The sequence below is a fragment of the Neofelis nebulosa genome, chromosome 2, assembly GCF_028018385.1.
Source record: "Neofelis nebulosa isolate mNeoNeb1 chromosome 2, mNeoNeb1.pri, whole genome shotgun sequence".
In the NCBI taxonomy this organism is placed as follows: domain Eukaryota; kingdom Metazoa; phylum Chordata; class Mammalia; order Carnivora; family Felidae; genus Neofelis; species Neofelis nebulosa.
The window spans coordinates 192217572-192236141 of record NC_080783.1 but is presented as its reverse complement, the minus strand read 5'-3'; the positions used below and the strand labels follow the sequence as shown (position 1 = coordinate 192236141).

The 18570-nt window shown below is 45.6% G+C and overlaps 1 protein-coding gene across 7 annotated transcripts in view; it reads right to left on the bottom strand.

Annotated features, from left to right (window-relative positions):
- RHBDL2 (rhomboid like 2) overlaps nt 1-17968 on the bottom strand; it is a 53698-nt gene extending 35730 nt beyond the window's left edge. For 2 of the 7 annotated variants that reach the window (XM_058717987.1, XM_058717986.1), the window contains exons 1-2: nt 17741-17848; nt 13708-13801 (exon numbers count right to left, since the gene is read on the bottom strand). Coding sequence is in view for 2 of the 7 variants with exons in the window: in XM_058717990.1 (XP_058573973.1) it covers nt 31-78 (48 nt within the window). In the remaining 5 variants the exon portion in view is untranslated. Of the gene's footprint in view, nt 1-30; nt 294-3966; nt 4025-6896; nt 7022-13707; nt 13802-17740 lie in introns of those variants that run through there. The other 5 variants (XM_058717991.1, XM_058717989.1, XM_058717988.1 and 2 more) reach the window with 5 other exon arrangements.
- Nucleotides 17969-18570: the final 602 nt, after the last annotated feature.

Sequence of the window (18570 nt, the reverse complement as noted above, 5' to 3'; positions counted from 1 at the left end):
TCTGCCCCATTCGGTTTAGGCAAGACTCACTGTGGCTGTGCTTTCTTCCTTGGCAGGGAGAGTAGACAGATCTGACATGCAGTTCTAGCTACATCAGCCTCTTGCAACAGATGAAAACGTTGGTGGCCACTGCAGGGTTTGGGGTTTACCTCTCTTCTCAATGACGGTCACACTCTGACTTCCCTCCCCGTCTGTGTGCCCTGTTGCTTGGAGACAGGGGCCTCTCCCTGATTCATCCATCTCTCCAACATCTGCTTCTCAATACTTCCAGTCTCTGACATTCCCTGTCCCTCCCACTCCTGTTTATCTTCTGCTCCCACACCTGAATTTCTGAGCACAGCTCACCACCCTGGAAACATTACTAATCAAACAATGAAAAGACTGTCCATACTTTTGGGGCTGTGGGAAACAGGTGCAGCCTTTTGGGAAGGCAACTGGGCAGTAATTGCCCAAAATAGAAAAGCATATAACTTTCAACAGAACCACCCTCCTCCTAGAAATCTATCCTGCAAATGTATCTGAGCAAGTATACAAAGCTATATTTCAAAGATGTTCAGTGCAGAACTATTTACAGCAGTGAAAAATCACAAAGAACTAGAATGTACTTCAGTTGGGTTGTTGCATTTCCTGCCTGTTCCAATCCTTAGGTAGTTAGTTCTTCCTTACACTGTGCTGAAATCTGCTCACCAGCACATTTGCTCCCGGGTCCAATGTTTTCCTCCCTAGGCTAATCTAAGGTTATGGCATTAATTTTGTCCCTACATGGGCGTGGCCTGGATATTCCATGGGCTCTACAGGTCAAAGTTGGGGTAGGGTCTCTGGAAGCATACTTTAGATTACCGGAATTTTTGGAGGCCCAATTAAATAAAGCAGGATTCTCAAAACAAGTCAGCAATGAATACAACACATCATAGTCTTAAAGAGATATAAATTATTCTCTTTCTCAGCTATCAAATTATTCACTTTGTCACTCTCATCACAGTGTGATATATTGAGAGGCATTATTTACTGCACTGATTGTGTTTCTTACTAAGCAAAAATCATCCAGGTGTCTTGAGCTTTCTTTAATGTTGGCTTGATGTTGTGCCTCACCTCCTTCCTTTTATCTTTAGCAGGTGGCTGTCAACTCTGTTGAAATCTCTCTCTCTCTCTCCTTCTCCGCCCCACCCCCCCACCCAGATCAAAATCAGGTGGCGCTGCTGTGAAAAGTCCTCATCCTACCAGTATGGAACAACGAAGGTGGACTGTTAAAAAGAATGTTGGAGGAGTAGAAAAGACTCATGTTCTTCAAGTCAAAATGAAGATATTCCCCCTGTGCATCAAAGACTTTCTCTTCATGGTTGCCAAGTATTCCTTTTTTTAAAGTTGGCTCCATGCCCCATGTGGCCCTCAAACTCACAACCCTGAGATCAAGAGTCAACTGCTCTACCAACTGAGCCAGCCAGGTACCCCAGCAAGGATTCTCAAGGAAAGGAAAAGTGGGGAGGCTCAACCGGCTAAGCGTCTGACTCTTGGTTTCTGCTCAGGTCATGATCTCACAGTTTGAGTTTGAGCCCTGCATCAGACTTCACACTGTCAGTGCAGAGCCTACTTGGGATTCTCTCTCTCTCTCCCTCCCTCTCTGCCCTGCCCCTCCCCTCCCCCCGCCTCTCTCTCATTCTCTCAAAATAAATAAATAAATAAATAAATAAATAAATAAATAAACTTAAAAAAGAAATTAGAGGAAAACTGGAAAGAACTTCCTTACATCCTGTCTTTGTGTGGAATAAGCATTGCTCATGATATGAATCATGGAGCCATTGTGTTGGCCAAGGATTGGAAAGGGTGGGGCAATGCTCATTTACCCAGAACACTCTTCTGCCTTAAAAAAAAAAAAAAAAGTAGAGGGCGCCTGGGTGGCTCAGTGGATTAAGCGTCCAACTTTGGCTCAGGTCATGATCTAGCATGATCTAGCGGTTTGCTCCCGCGGTTTGTGAGTTTGAGCCTCACATCAGGCTCTGTGCTGACAGCTCAGAGCCTGGAGCCTGCTTCAGATTCTGTGTCTCCAGCTCTCTGCCCCTCCCCCACTCACGCTCTGTCTCTCTTTTCTCTCAAAAATAAATAAACATGAAAAAAAATTTTTTTTCATGTAGAGAGAGATTTCCATAAGGAGATTTACACAGGAGACCCTTGACAATGGCAAGAGATTTTTCCAAAGACCTTTCAAGAGCTGGGGTACCTGGGTGGCTCAGTGGGTTAGGTGTCTGACTTTGGCTCAGGTCATGATCTTGCCGTTCACGAGTTCGAGCCCCGCATCAGGCTCTGTGCTGACAGCTCAAAGCCTGGAGCCTGCTTCAGATTCTGTGTCTCCCTCCCTCTCTGCCCCTCTCCCGTTCACACTCTGTCTCTGTCTCTCAAAAAATGAATAAACATTAAAAAAAATTTTTTTAAAGACCTTTCAAGAGCCTTAGTAAACCATATAGTATCTCCCAAAATTGTGTTAAAATTATGGCCAGAAAATTCTAAGCGATTGCATTTCAGACCCTAAATAATTCTATAATTGCAGGTGTAAGGTTATTTATAAAGTTTGTTATGTGAGAAATATCAATTAACTATGTTCAACACTCTGCACCCAAGGTCCCAAAGAAGAAAAGAAAATAGAACCTTGGTTCATTAATTGTGCCTCTTTCGTCTTTATGTAAACTTTAACCTCTCTCTTGAAGACCAGTTTCTTCACTGGCTGAAGCACTCATTAAAACAACTTGCCAAAGCACTTTTCCTTGTACCTATGTTACGCACATCATACATCTCTTGGTGTCAGGGATCCTAGACACCACTGAACCTGACATTCCATGCCAATGTACCCAAGACTTCTACCTGTGGCAAAACATAAAAAATAAAAGTCACTTTCTCAAACCTCTTCACTTTCTTCTCATTCCTATTTCTGGCACTACCAAGTGATTTATTTTTAGGAGTCTTTTCTACTCCAACAAGAAACAAAGACTTTAGTCACTACATGCAGGTTACATAAAGGCTGTAACTAGTAGAGAAGAGTGAAGTCATGTGAGATGTCAAAGTGGAATGATGGGCCTGGCTCACTAACTAAATGACTAGCAAAATCATTCAGTTCACATTCATTCACAACGGGCCTTTGAGGGTAGCTAATGAAATACGAAAACTGTTAAGTGTTGAATCTGCACATGTCAGGGACTCCCAGTACATTCTTTTGATAATGCTTATATAATGGTCATTTGTCAGGGTTCTTGGAGAATTCCCAATCTCATGAATCCCGCTGGGCAGCAGGGACCACTTCCCACTACAGAAGGTAAAAATTCCCAATCCTAACTGTTCCAGGTCCCTAGGCAACTGGGGTTCAGGTATGTAACTTGGGCTTGACCCATTAGCTGCATTTGCTTAGGATTTTTGAGGCTGGAGCTTCAAGACTGGTTAAGTTCTTTCCAGCGGTGACGATAAAGCAGTGGCAACAGTGCCCACTGTCCAGCCTCGCCATTGGGTCAGTTTGACATCCAGCGTCCAAGGCCAGCTGTATCTTGGATACAGGCTGCAGCAATGAACATGGAGCTGCAGAAGCAATAGGGCCATTTTCACCTACCTGGCTCTGTGATGATTTTGGTGTAGTTCTCTGCCACAGGGAGTCAAGATGGAAATAGGCACCCAGGAAAGGAAAGGGATTTGCCTCTCTGAAAACCCAGAGGACTAAATCAGGCCCACCTTCCCTTCTTTTTTTTTTTTTTTTTTTTTTAATTTTTTTTTTTTCAACATTTTTTATTTATTTTTGGGACAGAGAGAGACAGAGCATGAACGGGGGAGGGGCAGAGAGAGAGGGAGACACAGAATCGGAAACAGGCTCCAGGCTCCGAGCCATCAGCCCAGAGCCTGACGCGGGGCTCGAACTCACGGACCGCGAGATCGTGACCTGGCTGAAGTCGGACGCTTAACCGACTGCGCCACCCAGGCGCCCCCCACCTTCCCTTCTTCATCTCACCCAGGAGAGCACAGGCACAGCCACCCGCCTTAGGACAACTCTTAGGTCTCCCTTTGTCTCGGCTTATTTCCCAAACCTGGTTTCTGCAGCCTTCCAGTGATTTTGTAACCTACCTGTGATACTGTGAAATACTAAAAAACAAATATTTTCCCACCCAGTTCCTGGCACAGAGCTCCTAAAACCTCTGGAATTTCCTGAGTGACAGGGGTGGGAGGAGCATCTTCTATTATTCATAATAAGCCCCTTTCAACCACACCTGAGTTTATGCTAATGAAGTGACTCTTGGAGGATAGGGCTGGTTGCCTAAGGAAATGACCACGGGATTAGAGGTTAGAGGGTTGGAACTTGCAGGCCCACCTCTGGGAATGGAAGAAGGGCTAGAGATGGAGCTTCATCACCAAAAATCAATAACCAATCATGCCTATGTAATGGAACCTCCATAAAAACTCTAAGCAAAAGGTTCATAGAGCTTCCAGGTTGGTAACCACAGTGAGGCGCTGGGAGAACAAAACACCCAGAGAGGGCATGGAAGTTCTACATCCTTTCCTGTATACCCTGCTCTATGCATCTCTTTCATTTGGTTGCTCTTGACTTGTATCCTTTATGATAAGCCAGTACTAATAAGTAAAGCCCTCTCCTAAGTTCTGTGAGCTGTTCTAGCAAATTATTAAGCCCAAGGAAGTGGGGTGGGGGGAGGGGTCACAGAAACCCTAAATTACAGCCAGTTGATCAAAAGTACTGGAAGTCCAGACTTGCAACTGGGGTTTGAAGTGGGGAGCAGTCATATGAAACTGAGCCCTTAGCCAGTGGGGAAGTTAGTGGCAGAATTGCTTGGTGTGAAAAACCCACATATTTGGTGTCAGAAGTGTGAATAGGAGTCGAGAAATAGTTTTTATTTTCCCACCCAATGTGCTTTCAATAAAATTTATTTACTGGTGTAATCAACCTGAATCACTCTCTGCCCTTGCAACCAAGAACCTAATAACACCTGAATAGCCAAGAAACTCTTCTACCTGCGGTCTTCCTGTTATAAGTTAAACTCATTTCTTGTTCTGTGTGAGGGAGACACAGTGCAAGGAGAGCACAGAACCAGGAAACCTGTTCTTTGGTCTAGACTCTGCCACTTCCTGGCTGTGTGAGCTGGAGCCTGTCCCTTCCATGCTCTGAACCATGGCTCTCTCTCATGTGCACAGTGAATTGGACAGTCTGCCCCCCAGACCAGTAGTTCTCTAAACTGGCTATGCCTTAGAATCTCCTTGAGCATTTGTTTTTCAACATCAGTTTCCATACAGCTTCCTGGGCCCTACTCCTGAAAACACTAATTGGGTAGATTTAGCAGATCTCTGACAAGTGACGTAGAGACAGCGGCACCTTTGAGACCTCAAAGTAAGGACTCCAGGGTCCAGTCCTCTGACAAACTCTGTGATCATCCAACAGAGAGTTCCTGGCACACAGGAGGAGTTTGGAAAATACTTACACCTGTGTAAAGGGTAAACAAACTCTCTGCAACTTTTCTGTAAATCTAAAATTATTCCAAAATAAAAAGTTTATTTGAAAGAATACTGGAAGGAGGGGAGCCTGGGCAGCTCAGTCAGTTAAGCGCCCAACTTCAGCTCAGGTCATGATCTCACCTGAGTTCAAACTCTGCATCAGGCTCTGCGCTGACAGCACAGAGCCTGCTTCAGATCCTCTGTCTCCCTCTCTGTCTCTGTCCCTCCCCTGCTTGCTCTCTCTCAAAAATAAATAAACATTGAAAACAAACAAACAAACAAAAAACGGATACTAGAAGGAAGGAGAGGGGAATCTATCCAGACCACATTAACCAAAACTCTTACATCACTTTTTGTTGAAAAGCACCTCCCACTACCCTTTTCCTCTACATTCCATCCTATTATCATTCCCATCGCTGACCTGTCAGAGGAGACCCACAGAGCCACCACACCCTCATGGCTACAAAAGGACTCGTCAGCTGACTTTTTGCTGGGCACTGTGAAGATCCGAGTTCTGCTCCCAGCATAGTCCTTCATTTCTCTGTGCCTCAGTGTCCTCAGCTGTCAAACAGACCCCCTTTCTCTTCTTCGTATCTCACAGAATCATTGTAAGAAGCAAATGCAATAAGAGTTGCCATAAGAGTGGGCACTTTACTGCCTGCCAGATTCTATGCTAAGCACTCAATGAGCATTCTCTTCATTAATTTTCACGACCTTATAAAATAGGATAATAACATGGGGCGCCTGGGTGGCGCAGTCGGTTAAGCGTCCGACTTCAGCCAGGTCACGATCTCGCGGTCCGTGAGTTCGAGCCCCGCGTCAGGCTCTGGGCTGATGGCTCGGAGCCTGTTTCCGATTCTGTGTCTCCCTCTCTCTCTGCCCCTCCCCCGTTCATGCTCTGTCTCTCTCTGTCCCAAAAATAAATAAAAAACGTTGAAAAAAAAATTAATAAAAAAAAAAATAGGATAATAACAAAAAAAATTGTTTTTAATAAAACAGGATAATAACACCCCCATTTTATAGATAAGGAAACTCAGGCTCCAAAGTAACTTGATCAAGGTAACGCAGCCAGTGAGGGGAGAGCTGGGAGAGGAACCCAGGGTGTCTGACCCACAGACCCTGTGTGCTCCTCGGCCCTGTGATTTCTGTGCACCAAGTGTTAAAGAAGCGTACATCTTTATGTTGATTATGTTCATCCCGTCCTTCCCTCTACCCTAATCTCCCTCTTCTTCCCCCAGCTCCCCAAACAGACCCACACCAGAGTCTGGGGGTTTCCAAGTGGCAGGCCATCAGCCCAGAGGATGGGGCTGGGAATCCCCACCATTCCCACTGCTGCCACAGGGAGTCAGGATGGAAATAGGCACCCAGGAAAGGAAAGGGATTTGTCTCTCTGAAAACCCAGAGGACTAAGTCAGGCTCACCTTCCCTTCTTCATCTCACCCAGGAGAGCACAGGCACAGCCACCCGCCTTAGGACAACTCCTCTTTGGCAGAAAGAGACTTTCGATCATTAGTTTGTGCTGTTTTGCTAGTTGCATTCAAATGAGTAGGTTCTAAATATCTGAATTGTTTCTTTAAACAGCTGGCCCCACCCATTCATTGGTACCAGGCCGGCCCTTGCCAAGGCTGAGTCCTGCCTTGATGTGGCCTGGGAGCCCAGGAGGCTGGGCGGCAGGCTGTGCTGGGTGTACCCAATTTTTGCCCAGCCGGACCTGGCGGGGAGGCTTTTGGTGGCGTTGCTAGGCAACCTGGGTAATTGGAGAGGCCACAGATTGGGCTTCTGGGCCACAGAGATTAACAGCCTCCTTCATCACACTGCAAACCATCATTATGCCCAGTTCCAGGGGCCTGCAGCAATCTCTGTGGTTTAGCCTGAAAGAGCGCTTTTTTAGCTACAGAAATTAAGAACCAGCCTTTCGATATTATGGGTTTGTGGCTGTGGTTGTTTTCTTTTTGCTACATCTCTGAGGATACGCTCGGAACAAATAAGCAAAAGATTTGAAAACAAAAAATGCTTTCACAAACCCCCTTTTCCAGAAGTTTTTCTTATTCCTAAAGCAAAGCAAACTTGCACTCAACTTTGAGGGTAACTAAGGCAGAGACACTCTGCCTCCCGAGGTCTCTGCACACCCACTATGTGTTAAAAGCTTCTCCCTTGGAATCCCACACAACCGTGGCTGTGATTCGGGGTGGGGAACCGGGGCCTTTGTCATGGGCAAGGCCTCTCAATAGGAAAATGTCTTTTTGTGTCTCTCCCATTAACAGCAATTGTAATATCCCCCCCTTCCTAGTCTACAGAACCACTTTTACTTATACCATTTCAGTGGATCCTCCTAGCTGCCCTGTGAAGATGACATCATTATTATTCCCATTTTACAGACGAGCAATGAAAACAAAAGAGGCAACTGTGATCAGATACCTACCCAGTCACACGAAAGCTGGGACATAAGGCCATTTTTCTGAGGCCATCCTGAGCTCTCCACTATACTATGCTACTTTCCCCAGAGCTATCTAAGATATGACATATATATTTGTACCTTATTGTAATATAAGTAATAGTAACAATAATACACACTGGTGTAGAGACACAAGAAGCTCATCCTGTACCTCATACTGTCCTCAACACATCATCCTTGTTGATTGTGGTCAGGCTTTCAAAGCTGCCTCGTGAAACCAATTTGACAATAAATTTCACATATTGAAAAAATAAATAAATAAACAATAGATTTGAAATAAAAAAAAAAACTAAAGGATGATAATGATACTTGTAAAAAAAAAAAAAAAAAAAAAAAGCTGCCTCGTGTACACTAGGGAATATGGAAGAATTCCCAGGGATGGACACCCTATTTATCTACGTTAACAGACCTAACATACCAGAGTGCAGGGCTCAAGAGAGACACTGACCCTGAGCCACCTCTTCCTTAATTTAAGGAGAGGACTCTGTTTTTTTTTTTTAATTTTTTTTTCAACGTTTTTTATTTATTTTTGGGACAGAGAGAGACAGAGCATGAACGGGGGAGGGGCAGAGAGAGAGGGAGACACAGAATCGGAAACAGGCTCCGAGCCATCAGCCCAGAGCCTGACGCGGGGCTCGAACTCACGGACCGCGAGATCGTGACCTGGCTGAAGTCGGACGCTTAACCGACTGCGCCACCCAGGCGCCCCGAGAGGACTCTGATAGCATTATGATACTACTACGTTAGCGCCTTAAGTAAGGAGGCAGAATCATTGCTTTCATTAGATATTTGTAGGTACTTTTCAAAAGGTCTTTTAGTACCTCATTGGCAATGTTTCTTGAACAGTGGTCTTTTGATAATGACCAACTGTGCTAGTGTGCACGGGACTAGGGATTTCTTGGGATGTAGAACTTGGGACGCTAAAATCAGGACAGTGCTGGGCAAACTGAGGACAGTCACCTGTCATAGACCACCTACATCAGAATCATCCGGGGAGGTCAGGTGAAAGTGGCTGGTTCTAATCCTATGGCAGTGGTTCTTAACCTTGGCCACACATCAGAATTATCTGAGAAGATTATAAAAAAATATTGATGTTTGGGCTCACCCCAGAACAATGGCATCAGAGCCTCTGGAGCTAGGGCCTGGATACTGTATATTTTAATGTGCAACCCAGACTGAAAGCTCATACCCTAGAGATTTGGATTCAGAGGGTCTGGGCTGGGGTCTTGCCCAGGAATCGGCATGCCTTTTTGACAGCTCCCCAGGGGATTCTTCTGTACACCGTGGTTTAATAACCAATGAATTCTTACATGATGTATGCATTCACTGGACAAGCATTCCCTGAATGCCTTCTGTATGTTGGGCTCTGGAAACACAAAGAAAAAAACAAAACAAAACAAAATACCTCCTGTTTCCAGGCCCTCCCTATCCAGAAAGGAATAAAATTCTACACATTGTTCCAACACGGTATACTGTGATTTAGATTTATAAAGTGAGTCAGCACCAGCAGGGTGATTACAGTTAATCTGTTCACAGAAACCTAGTGTGATACACAGATATAGAGATAGATAGATAGATAGATAGATAGATAGATAGATAGATAGAGTGGGATTTGTTTCTCCCGTCCTTGAATCTGGGCTAGCCCTGTGACAGGCTTTGACCAATAATACGAGGTAGAAGTAAGTAGCACCTCCCAAGGCCAAGCCTTAAGCCTGCAGCCCCCACTCTTGTTCCTCTTGGAAACCTGATTCCATATGGGAAAGTTGGCTACTGGGGCACTTGGCTGTAAAGCATGCAGCTCTTGACCTCAGGGTCCTGAGTTTAAGCCCCATGTTGGGCATAGAGCTTACTTTTAAAAAACAAATAAATAATAATAACAGAAGCTAAAGGAGCACGTGGGGTGGCCCAGTCAATTAAACACCCAACTTCCGCTCAGGCCATGATCTCTCAGTTCATGAGTCTGAGCCCCGCACCAGCGGGCTCTCTGCTGTCAACACAGAGCCTGCTTTGGATCCGCTGTCTCCTTCTCTCTCTGCTCTCCCCAGCTTACGCTCTCTCTCTCTCTCTCTCAAAAATGAGTAAACATTTTTTTTTTTAAAAAAGTAAAAACTAATAATAATAAGGCTGATACCCTGAAGCCACTATGTTATGAGGAAGTCCAAGCTACTCATATGGAGAGAGAGACCATGTAGAAGAGCACCAAGGTGCCAGACCTATGAGTGAGTGAAGCCTTCTTAGACCTTATAGCCCAGCTCATCCACCAACTGAATATAGCCAAGTCAGTGACGCCAGCCAATACCATAGAGGGCAGAAGAACGGCTCAGCTGGACCCCGCCCAAATTCCAGACCCACAAAATCATGACAAAATAAAATGATTGTTTTAAGCCACCACATTTTGGGGTTATTTGCTAACACAGCAATAGTTACCAACATACGTCACCAGAACTAGAAGACAGAATGGCGTCCCATACCATTCCACCTTCCCATTAGCATTGTCCATCTTGGTATCCCTCCAGAGAGTAGACTGCTGATGTCTTACCTGAAATAGTCTCCATCTCAGTTTCCACTCCTGCCCCCGCCCTCCAAAACAAACACAACTATAAATCAGAGTCTAGCAGAATATAGCAACTCTCTCCTTAAAACCTCTTAAAGGGGAGCACTTGGGTGGCTCAGATGGTTGAGCGACCAACTCTTAATTGCGGCTCAGGGCTTGATCTCGCAGTTCGTGGGATCAAGCCCCATGTTGGGCTGCAGCGCAGAGCCTGCTTGGGATTTTCTCTCCCTCTCTCTCTGCCCCTCCCCCCCTCGCACTCTCACACTCTCACTCTCTCAAAATAAATAAACATTAAGAAAACACCTCTCAATGGTTTCCCACTGTCTTCCAGATAAACACAAGATCCTTATCAAGGCTGGTAAGGTCCTGCACAACCTAACTTCTGCCTTCTTTGTAGAATTTTACCACTCTCCCCCAACCTCTATTTTTTCTTTTATACACTGTTTCCCTTTTATATATATGTATTTTTATTGAAATATTATTTTTGGGGCGCCTGGGTGGCTCAGTCGGTTGAGCTTCCGACTTCGGCTCAGGTCATGATCTCACAGCTCGTGAGTTCAAGCCCCGTGTCGGGCTCTGTGCTGACAGCTCAGAGCCTGGAGCCTGCTTCTGCTTCTGTGTCTCCCTCTCTCTCTGCCCCTAACCCCCTCGCATTCTGTCTCTGTCAAAAATAAATAAACATTAAAAAAAAATTTTTTTTAAAGAAAAAAAATGAAATATTTTTATTGAAGTATTATTAGTTTCAGGCATACAAAATAATGATTCAACAATTATATACATTACAAAATGCTCACCACAATAAGTGTAGTTACCACCTGTCACCATATAACATTACTGTAGTACTATTGACTATATTCCTATGCTGTACTTTTCATCCCCATGACTTATTTTATAAGTTGAAATTTGTACCCCTTAATCCCCTCCACTTATTTCACCTATCCCACCTCCACCTGCTTTTGGCAACCACCAGCTTATTCTCTGTTTATCCATTTGCTTTGTTTTTTAGATTCCACAAATAAGTAAAGTAATTGTCTTTCTGTCTGATTTATTTCGCTTAGCATAATACCCTCTAGGTCCATCCACGTTGTTACGAATGGCAAGATTTCACTCTTTTTTATGGCTGAATAGCATTCCATTGTATATATCACATCTCCTTTACCCATTCATCTACTGGTGGACCCTGAGGTTACTTCCCTATCATGGCTATTGTAAATAATGCTACAATAAACATAGGGGTGCGGGCATCTTTTTGAATGAGTGTTTTCAGGGTGCCTGGGTGGTTCAGTCGCTTCACTTAAGCATCCGACTCTTGATTTCGCCTCAGGTCATGATCTCATGGTTCATGAGTTCAAGCCCCGTGTCAGGCTCTACCCCAACAGCTTGGGGCCTGCTTGGGATTCTCTCTCTCCCTCTCTCTCTCTTTCTCTCTCTCTCTCTCTGCTCCTCTCTCTCTCAAAATAAAAAAAATAAACAGTAAAAAAAAAAATGAATTAGTGTTTTCATTTTCTTCAGGTAAATACCCAGAATAAGAATTACTGGATCACATGCCATTTCAATTTTTAAATTTTTTTAGGAAATTCCATAATGTTTTCCACAAGTTCTTCTTTCTATCCCAGGAACACCCCAAGCTTTCTCCTGCCTCAGGGTCTTTGCACTTGCCGTTCCCTTGACCCAAACCTTTCTCCCTCACCCCTTCACCCCTCCCACACACCCTAATGTATATACACAAGGCTACCTCCTTCATAACAAAAAGCACCTCCCTAGGAAGTCTTCCTTGACCCACCCCTCTGCTCACCCCAGATATTCTATCACATTCTTCAGCTTATTTGCTCCCAGCACTTGTCACCATCTAAAAATATCTGATGTGTTTATTCATTGTCTGTCTTTTCTACTCGAATATGAACTGCAGAAAAAATAGAAAATGTGTATTTTTTACTCCAACTGTGGGTGCTCAGTAAAAGTTTGCTAAATAAGCCATCGAGAAATGGAGAAGGAAGGAAGTATGGAGTAAGAGAAATCACAGCAATCAGAAAACCCTGATCTTGCTTCACTTCTGCCTCCGCTTACTTGCGGACAAGCCACTTCAGCTCCTGAGTCCTGGCCACGAACCTCATCACCACCCTGATGCACATGGCCAGTGATGTGTAATGTATACCATATGCCAGAAGTCTTCACATTGTTTTGCTCACGAATCCCCATTAGATTTTTTTTTTTATGTTTATTTAGTTTTGAGAGAGAGAGAGAGAGAATGAGTGAGTATGCGTGAGCAGGAGAGGGGCAGGGAGAGAGGGAAACAGAGGATCTGAAGCAGGCTCTGGGCAGACAGCAGAGAGCCTGATGCGGGGCTCAGGCTCACAAACCATGAGATGTGACCTGAGCCGAAGGGAGAGGTTCAACTGACTGAGCCACCCAGGTGCCCCCCCCATCAGATTTTGAAAAAGCTATGACCCTTTCACACATTTTTATGATAATGACTAAAATTATTTTTCACAAGTTAAAATAGTTTCCAAGATAGAATTTTCTGGGGAGTGCCTGGCTGGCTCAGTTGGTAGAGTAAGTTAACTCTTGATCTTGGCTGTTGGGTGTTCGAGCCCCACGTTGGGTGTGGAGATTACTTAAAAATAAAATCTTTTAAAAATACCAAAAGAGAGAATTTTCTGGCATAGTCTTATTAGAAACGTGCATCTAAACCTTGAAGCTATAGATTTAGCTGATTCAATTTACGAAAAATGTCTTGCCATGTAATCCAGTTGTTAAAGTCAGGCCTTACTGTCAAACCAATCTGCCAAACCAGAATAATTCTCTACCTGTAAGAAAATCCACCTTCATTTTTAAAATTTCTACAAATGAGTTTATCCATATCCCCATGACAATTAACTCAGGTCCCAATTAACTCTATGATACAATAGAAAAAGAGCTAAGGCACATACATTTAAAGTAGAGTAGCATAATGGGTAAAAGCACAAATTCTAGAGGGGAGGTTCTGGAGTTCAAGTCCTGATTCTGCCACTCAATAGCTCTGTGACCTTGGGTGACTTATTAAATCTGTGGTTGCTGGGGTGCCTGGCTGGCTCAGTCAGTAAAGCACACAGCTCTCAATCTCAGGGGTTGTGAGTTCAAGCCCCAAGTTGGTGTAGAGCTTACTTAAAAAATAATAATAAAACAAATGAAAAGTAAATTCTAAGAGTCTGTAGTAAGGCACCACCCCTTCAGTTTATCTTACCTAATCTCTCAGGAACAAAGCATTCTCCAATTGTCCTGGTTTTTAAATCCCCAAGCAATGCACCATAGAATGATTCAGGACAAATCTAGTAAAGCTAGAGAAGGGAAACAACAAAAGCAGAGTTAGGGTCTCCTGGCTGGCTCAGTTGGTAAAGCATGTGACTCTCAATATCAGGGTCTTGAGTCTAAGCCCCACATTGGACATGAAGCTGGAAGGGAAGGGAAGGGAAGGGAAAGGAAGCCAGAAGGGAAAGGAAGGGAAGGGAAGGGAAGGGAAGGGAAGGGAAGGGAAGGGAAGGGAAGGGAAGGGAAAGGAAGGGAAGGGAAGGGAAGCCAGAAGGGAAAGAAAGGGAAGGAAGGGAAGAAGCAGGGAAGGAAGGAAGGAAGAAAGGAAGGGAGGAAGAGAGTTCACAAGGATAACTTAAAAGAATCCAGTCAAGCAGATTGCTGTTAGGAAATACCTATAGAATCTGAAGGTCTGGAAACTGATTCTCTGAAAGCTATCCATGCCCACGTACCCCCAGTTCCATATTTAACACAAACTCCAGGGCATATTCAGAGCCTAATATAATTCCTGGTGTCCCACCTACAACTCCTTCTCTCTCCTTTACGTAAGAAAGCACAAATTAGCAAGCAGTATACCCCAAAATTTGCTCCCAATTTTGCAAATGTAAATCATTTGTATATTTCAATACTTTTATTAGAAAGAATAGATCAGGGGCACCTGGGTGGCTCAGTTAGTTAAGCATCTCTTGAATTTGGCTCAGGTCATGATCTCACGGTTCATATGTTCGAGCCCCTCATCAGGCTCTGCACTGACAGTGCAGAGCCTGCTTGGGATTCTCTCTCTGTCCCTCTCTCGCTGCCCCTCCCCCATTCATTCTCTCTCTTTCTCCCCCCCCCCCCCCGTCTCTCTCTCTCAAAATAAATAAATAAACTTAAAAAAAAAAAATGGATTGGCTGTAACCCAGCAAACAGCTGAGGACAAAGCACCAGTAGATCAGGACACAAAGCAAGTTAGGAGGCCCTTCATGAACCATTATGAAGCCCAAAAAAGGAAGTCCTAACCCAGATCCTAAAAAGAAAGGTTCATTTGCTCAGACAGGTAGGAACTCTGTTAGGCCTAGAGATCTTGGTGCCATTTCCGTGACCCCCATGCATCAGCCACACTTCTGAAATACAAATCAGATGGTGTCCTCCTTTTGTTAAATCCCTTCAATAGTTACCCAATACCCTTGGGATAAAATCTAGTGTCCTTGACAAGGCTCATGACCTGAGCCCTGCCTATTTATCCATCCTCATTTCTTGCCATTCTTCCATATATACTCTCCGCTTCAGCCATACTGAGTCCCTAGCGATCCCAGCTCCCACCCTGCACTAAGCCTTTTCATGAGCATCTCTCTCTGCCAGAATCTTCCCTCCCCAATTTGTTCACCTGGTGAAGTTCTAACAACCCCTTCAAGACCCTGTCCTAAACACCTCCTCTGCAAAGCCTTACTGAACATCGACCATGAGCCTGCCATTGGCTAGGCCTTGGATACAGTAGAGAACAAAGCCAACTTGGTAGAATTAAATGCCCCTCATAGTTCCCTCTCCAGGCTCTGCTCCTGTCTAGGGTACCATGTCTTCTTTGTGTTATCACCATCTCCCCCACAAGGCTGTGAGTGCCTTGAGGATAAGACTTCAGTTTTATTCATCTTTGAATCCCTATCAGGGAGCCCACAGAATGTATCAAAAAATGTTTCTTGGAGCCATTTAGCCACAAAGGAGTCATGCAATATTTCTTTTTTTTTTTTCTTAATTTTTTAAAAAGTATATTTATTTATTTTGAGAGAGAGAGAGAGAAAGTGCAAGCAGGTCAGGGGCAGAAAGAAAGAGAATATCCCAAGCAAGCTCTGCGCTGTCAGATCATGACCTGAACTGAAGTAGGAGGCTTAACCGACTGAGCCACCCAGGCAACCCCAAACACTTCTGTATTAGGGATATACAAAGTGCTGGTTACACAACTGTGAACAAACAGACATGGTCCCTGCCCTCTTGGGACCAATAGAGCACTTGACTGAATGAATGATGGATGAATAAGTGAATGAATTCATGAATCAGGAAGAGGTGTGCTCCTCCCCGCTGGGACGAAGCAGCCCAGAGCAGGAGATGTCCAGGAATTAAGAAACTGGTGTCTAGGAAGTTGGGAGAATGATCATGTCCTTTTGTTCTTTCCCATACAGAGGAACTTGAAAGACAAGGAGTTGAACAAAGAGCATGGAGTCTAGAGTCCGACCTAGTCTTGAATTCTGGATCCATTAGTTACTAGCCATGTGACCTTAGGCAATCCCTTAGCCTGTTAGTATCTTCATTTCTTCATCTGTAAAATGGGGATAATAATAATATCATAACAGGGTTATGATTCAATGAGATAATGCATTTAAAAGCCCTTAGGGGTGTCTGGGTGGCTCAGTGTGGACTGAGCATCAGATCTCAGCCCAGGTCATGATCTCACAGTCCCTGGGTTCAAGCAGCATTGGTCTGTCAGCACAGAGCCTGGAGCCTGCTTCAGATTCTGTCTCCATCTCTCTCTGCCCCTCCCCTACTCACTCTCTCTCTCTCCCTCTCAAAAATAAATAAACATTTTAAAAATGTTTATTTATTTATTTTTTAATTTAAAAGCCCTTAGCCTGAGGCCAGGCAGAGTTGGTTTTAGGAATTGGTAGTTCCCATCACTTGCTCAATGTGAGTGCAAATTCAGAAACTGCAGGAGAGCCTACTGGGAACATCTTTTCCCTCCACTGCAGTCCCAGCCCTGGTCCAGTTCTTCCCTACCCAGTCCCACCCCCACCCCTTTTGAGCCTCCCTCTCCCATCTCCACCTTCCCCTTTGCTACCCATTCTAGGTTTACAAGTCTGCCTAAGTGCTTTCAAGGCCAGGGGTTGTCTCACAGATCTTTACAACCCTACAGAGAGGGGAGGTGGCGGTAGGGAGGAGCAGGGCAGGGAGGGAGCCAAAGAAGGAAAGAGCACAGGTGTTTATTGAGGCCCCCACTACGTCTTGGGCACCCAGCTGGGTGCCTGATATGCGTTGTCTCCTGCCGTCATAACAACACCACTTTAGGGATGAGGAAGCCGGGGTTCAGGAAGTGAACAGGAGAGCTGGAATATGAATCCAAGTGTCTGAGCAACCCCAAAATAATCTTCCACTCTGCCAGGCTGCCCACCAGCTTATAATTATTAAACGTGTGTGAAATACATACCAGTTTTCCTATTCCCAGAGATTGTGTGCCCCCTCCCCCAGAATCCAGGTATATGCTCAAACAGTGATGAATAAACAAATGAATAATAACAAACGAATGAGCAAAATCCCTCAGATACCGGTACCAGGAAGGAGGAAACAAATAACGTTGGGGAGGCGCCTAGCAGGAAGAAGCTGGAGAGGCTGTTTCCCATGGCTGTGGTCTCTAATGTGGGGAAGGAGGTCTAGCAACTGGCTTGGTTGGAGGGAGAAAAAAGTTGGGGACAGACGTGGGGAGGGAGGTTGCTTCCTGGGGGAAACATGAAGAAGGGAGAGAGCCAGTGATCGACCAGAACCTTGAAGGAGAGTGGCGTGACCTGGTCCCTGCCAACCGTGTCCCTGGGGGAGAAGCCAGACACAGCCCCCCCCCCACTCCTGACTCAACATACTACTTTTATTTATTTATTTATTTATTTATTTATTTATTTTAAGCTTATTTATTTACTTAAGGAATCTCTACACCCAAGGTGGGGCTCGAACTCACGACCTGAGATCAAGAGTCGCATGCTCCCCGGACTGAGCCAGCTGGGCGCCCCTCAACATGTTACTTTTAAAATGAAAGTTGCAGGATCCCAAGCGGCCATCCAGAAGGATACTCCTGGAGGGAGGTTGCCAAGAGAGTACCCCACGCCGGCTCCTTCCCGCAAGAGCCCCGCAGCCTCTGGCCTTTCTGACCCCCCTGGCGCTTCCTGCCCCGCGGCCTCCTCCCCACCGCGGGCCTCCCTCCACCCGTCCCAGCTCCCGCTGCTTACCTCGGGAGGCCGACGGCAGTCCCAGCCGGGACAGGCTGCACCCCCGCGTTCCAGGGCGCCTGGGCCAAGGGGCTGGCTCCCCTGCCCTGAAGTTCCCGCCCTGCCAGGAGCTCCTTGGTCCCTCCCCCAAACTAAAATCGTCCCAACAGGTTCCCAGCCGCCCAGCCCAGGGGGAGGGAGGCTGAGGAAATCCCCTCCCCGCCTTGACACCCGGCCTGGGCCGGGCCAGCCAGCTCTGCAGTCTCACTCCTGGGCTGGCCCTGGATGAATGAGTCCTCCCCTCCGTCTGCCTGGGACTGAGCCAGGGAGCCTGTGACAGGCTCTGCTCTTTCTCTGTGGCCCTGGCATTGAACTCCGTTCCGCCTCCGAGTCCTACCGTCCTGCGCTAGGTCTGCATCTGTTTCCTTCCCTACTCGGCCCCCACGGGGAAGACCTCAGCAGGGTGGTCTTTGGTTGTGCTGTGGCCGGAAGCCAGATCTGGTACTGGACACCAGAGTGCAGTGACTCGATGACCCTCAGCAGAGATTTAGTGACAAGCCCCCTGGGTTCTGTCTGACAAATGCATTCTGGGGCTCCTGGGTGGCTCATTAGGTTGAGCTTCAGACTTGGGCTCAGGTCATGATCTCACTGAGTTCAGCCCTGCATTGGGCTCTGCGTTGACACGGCAGAGCCTGCTTTGGATCCTGTCTCCGTCTCTCTGTGCCCCTCCCCAGCTTCTCTCTCTCTCTCTCCCTCAAAATCAAATTAAAATTAAATTAAACATTTTTTTTAATTACAAAAAAAAAAAAAACTAGTTCTATCTTGGCCCCTGGTGAAATAGGTTTACCAGT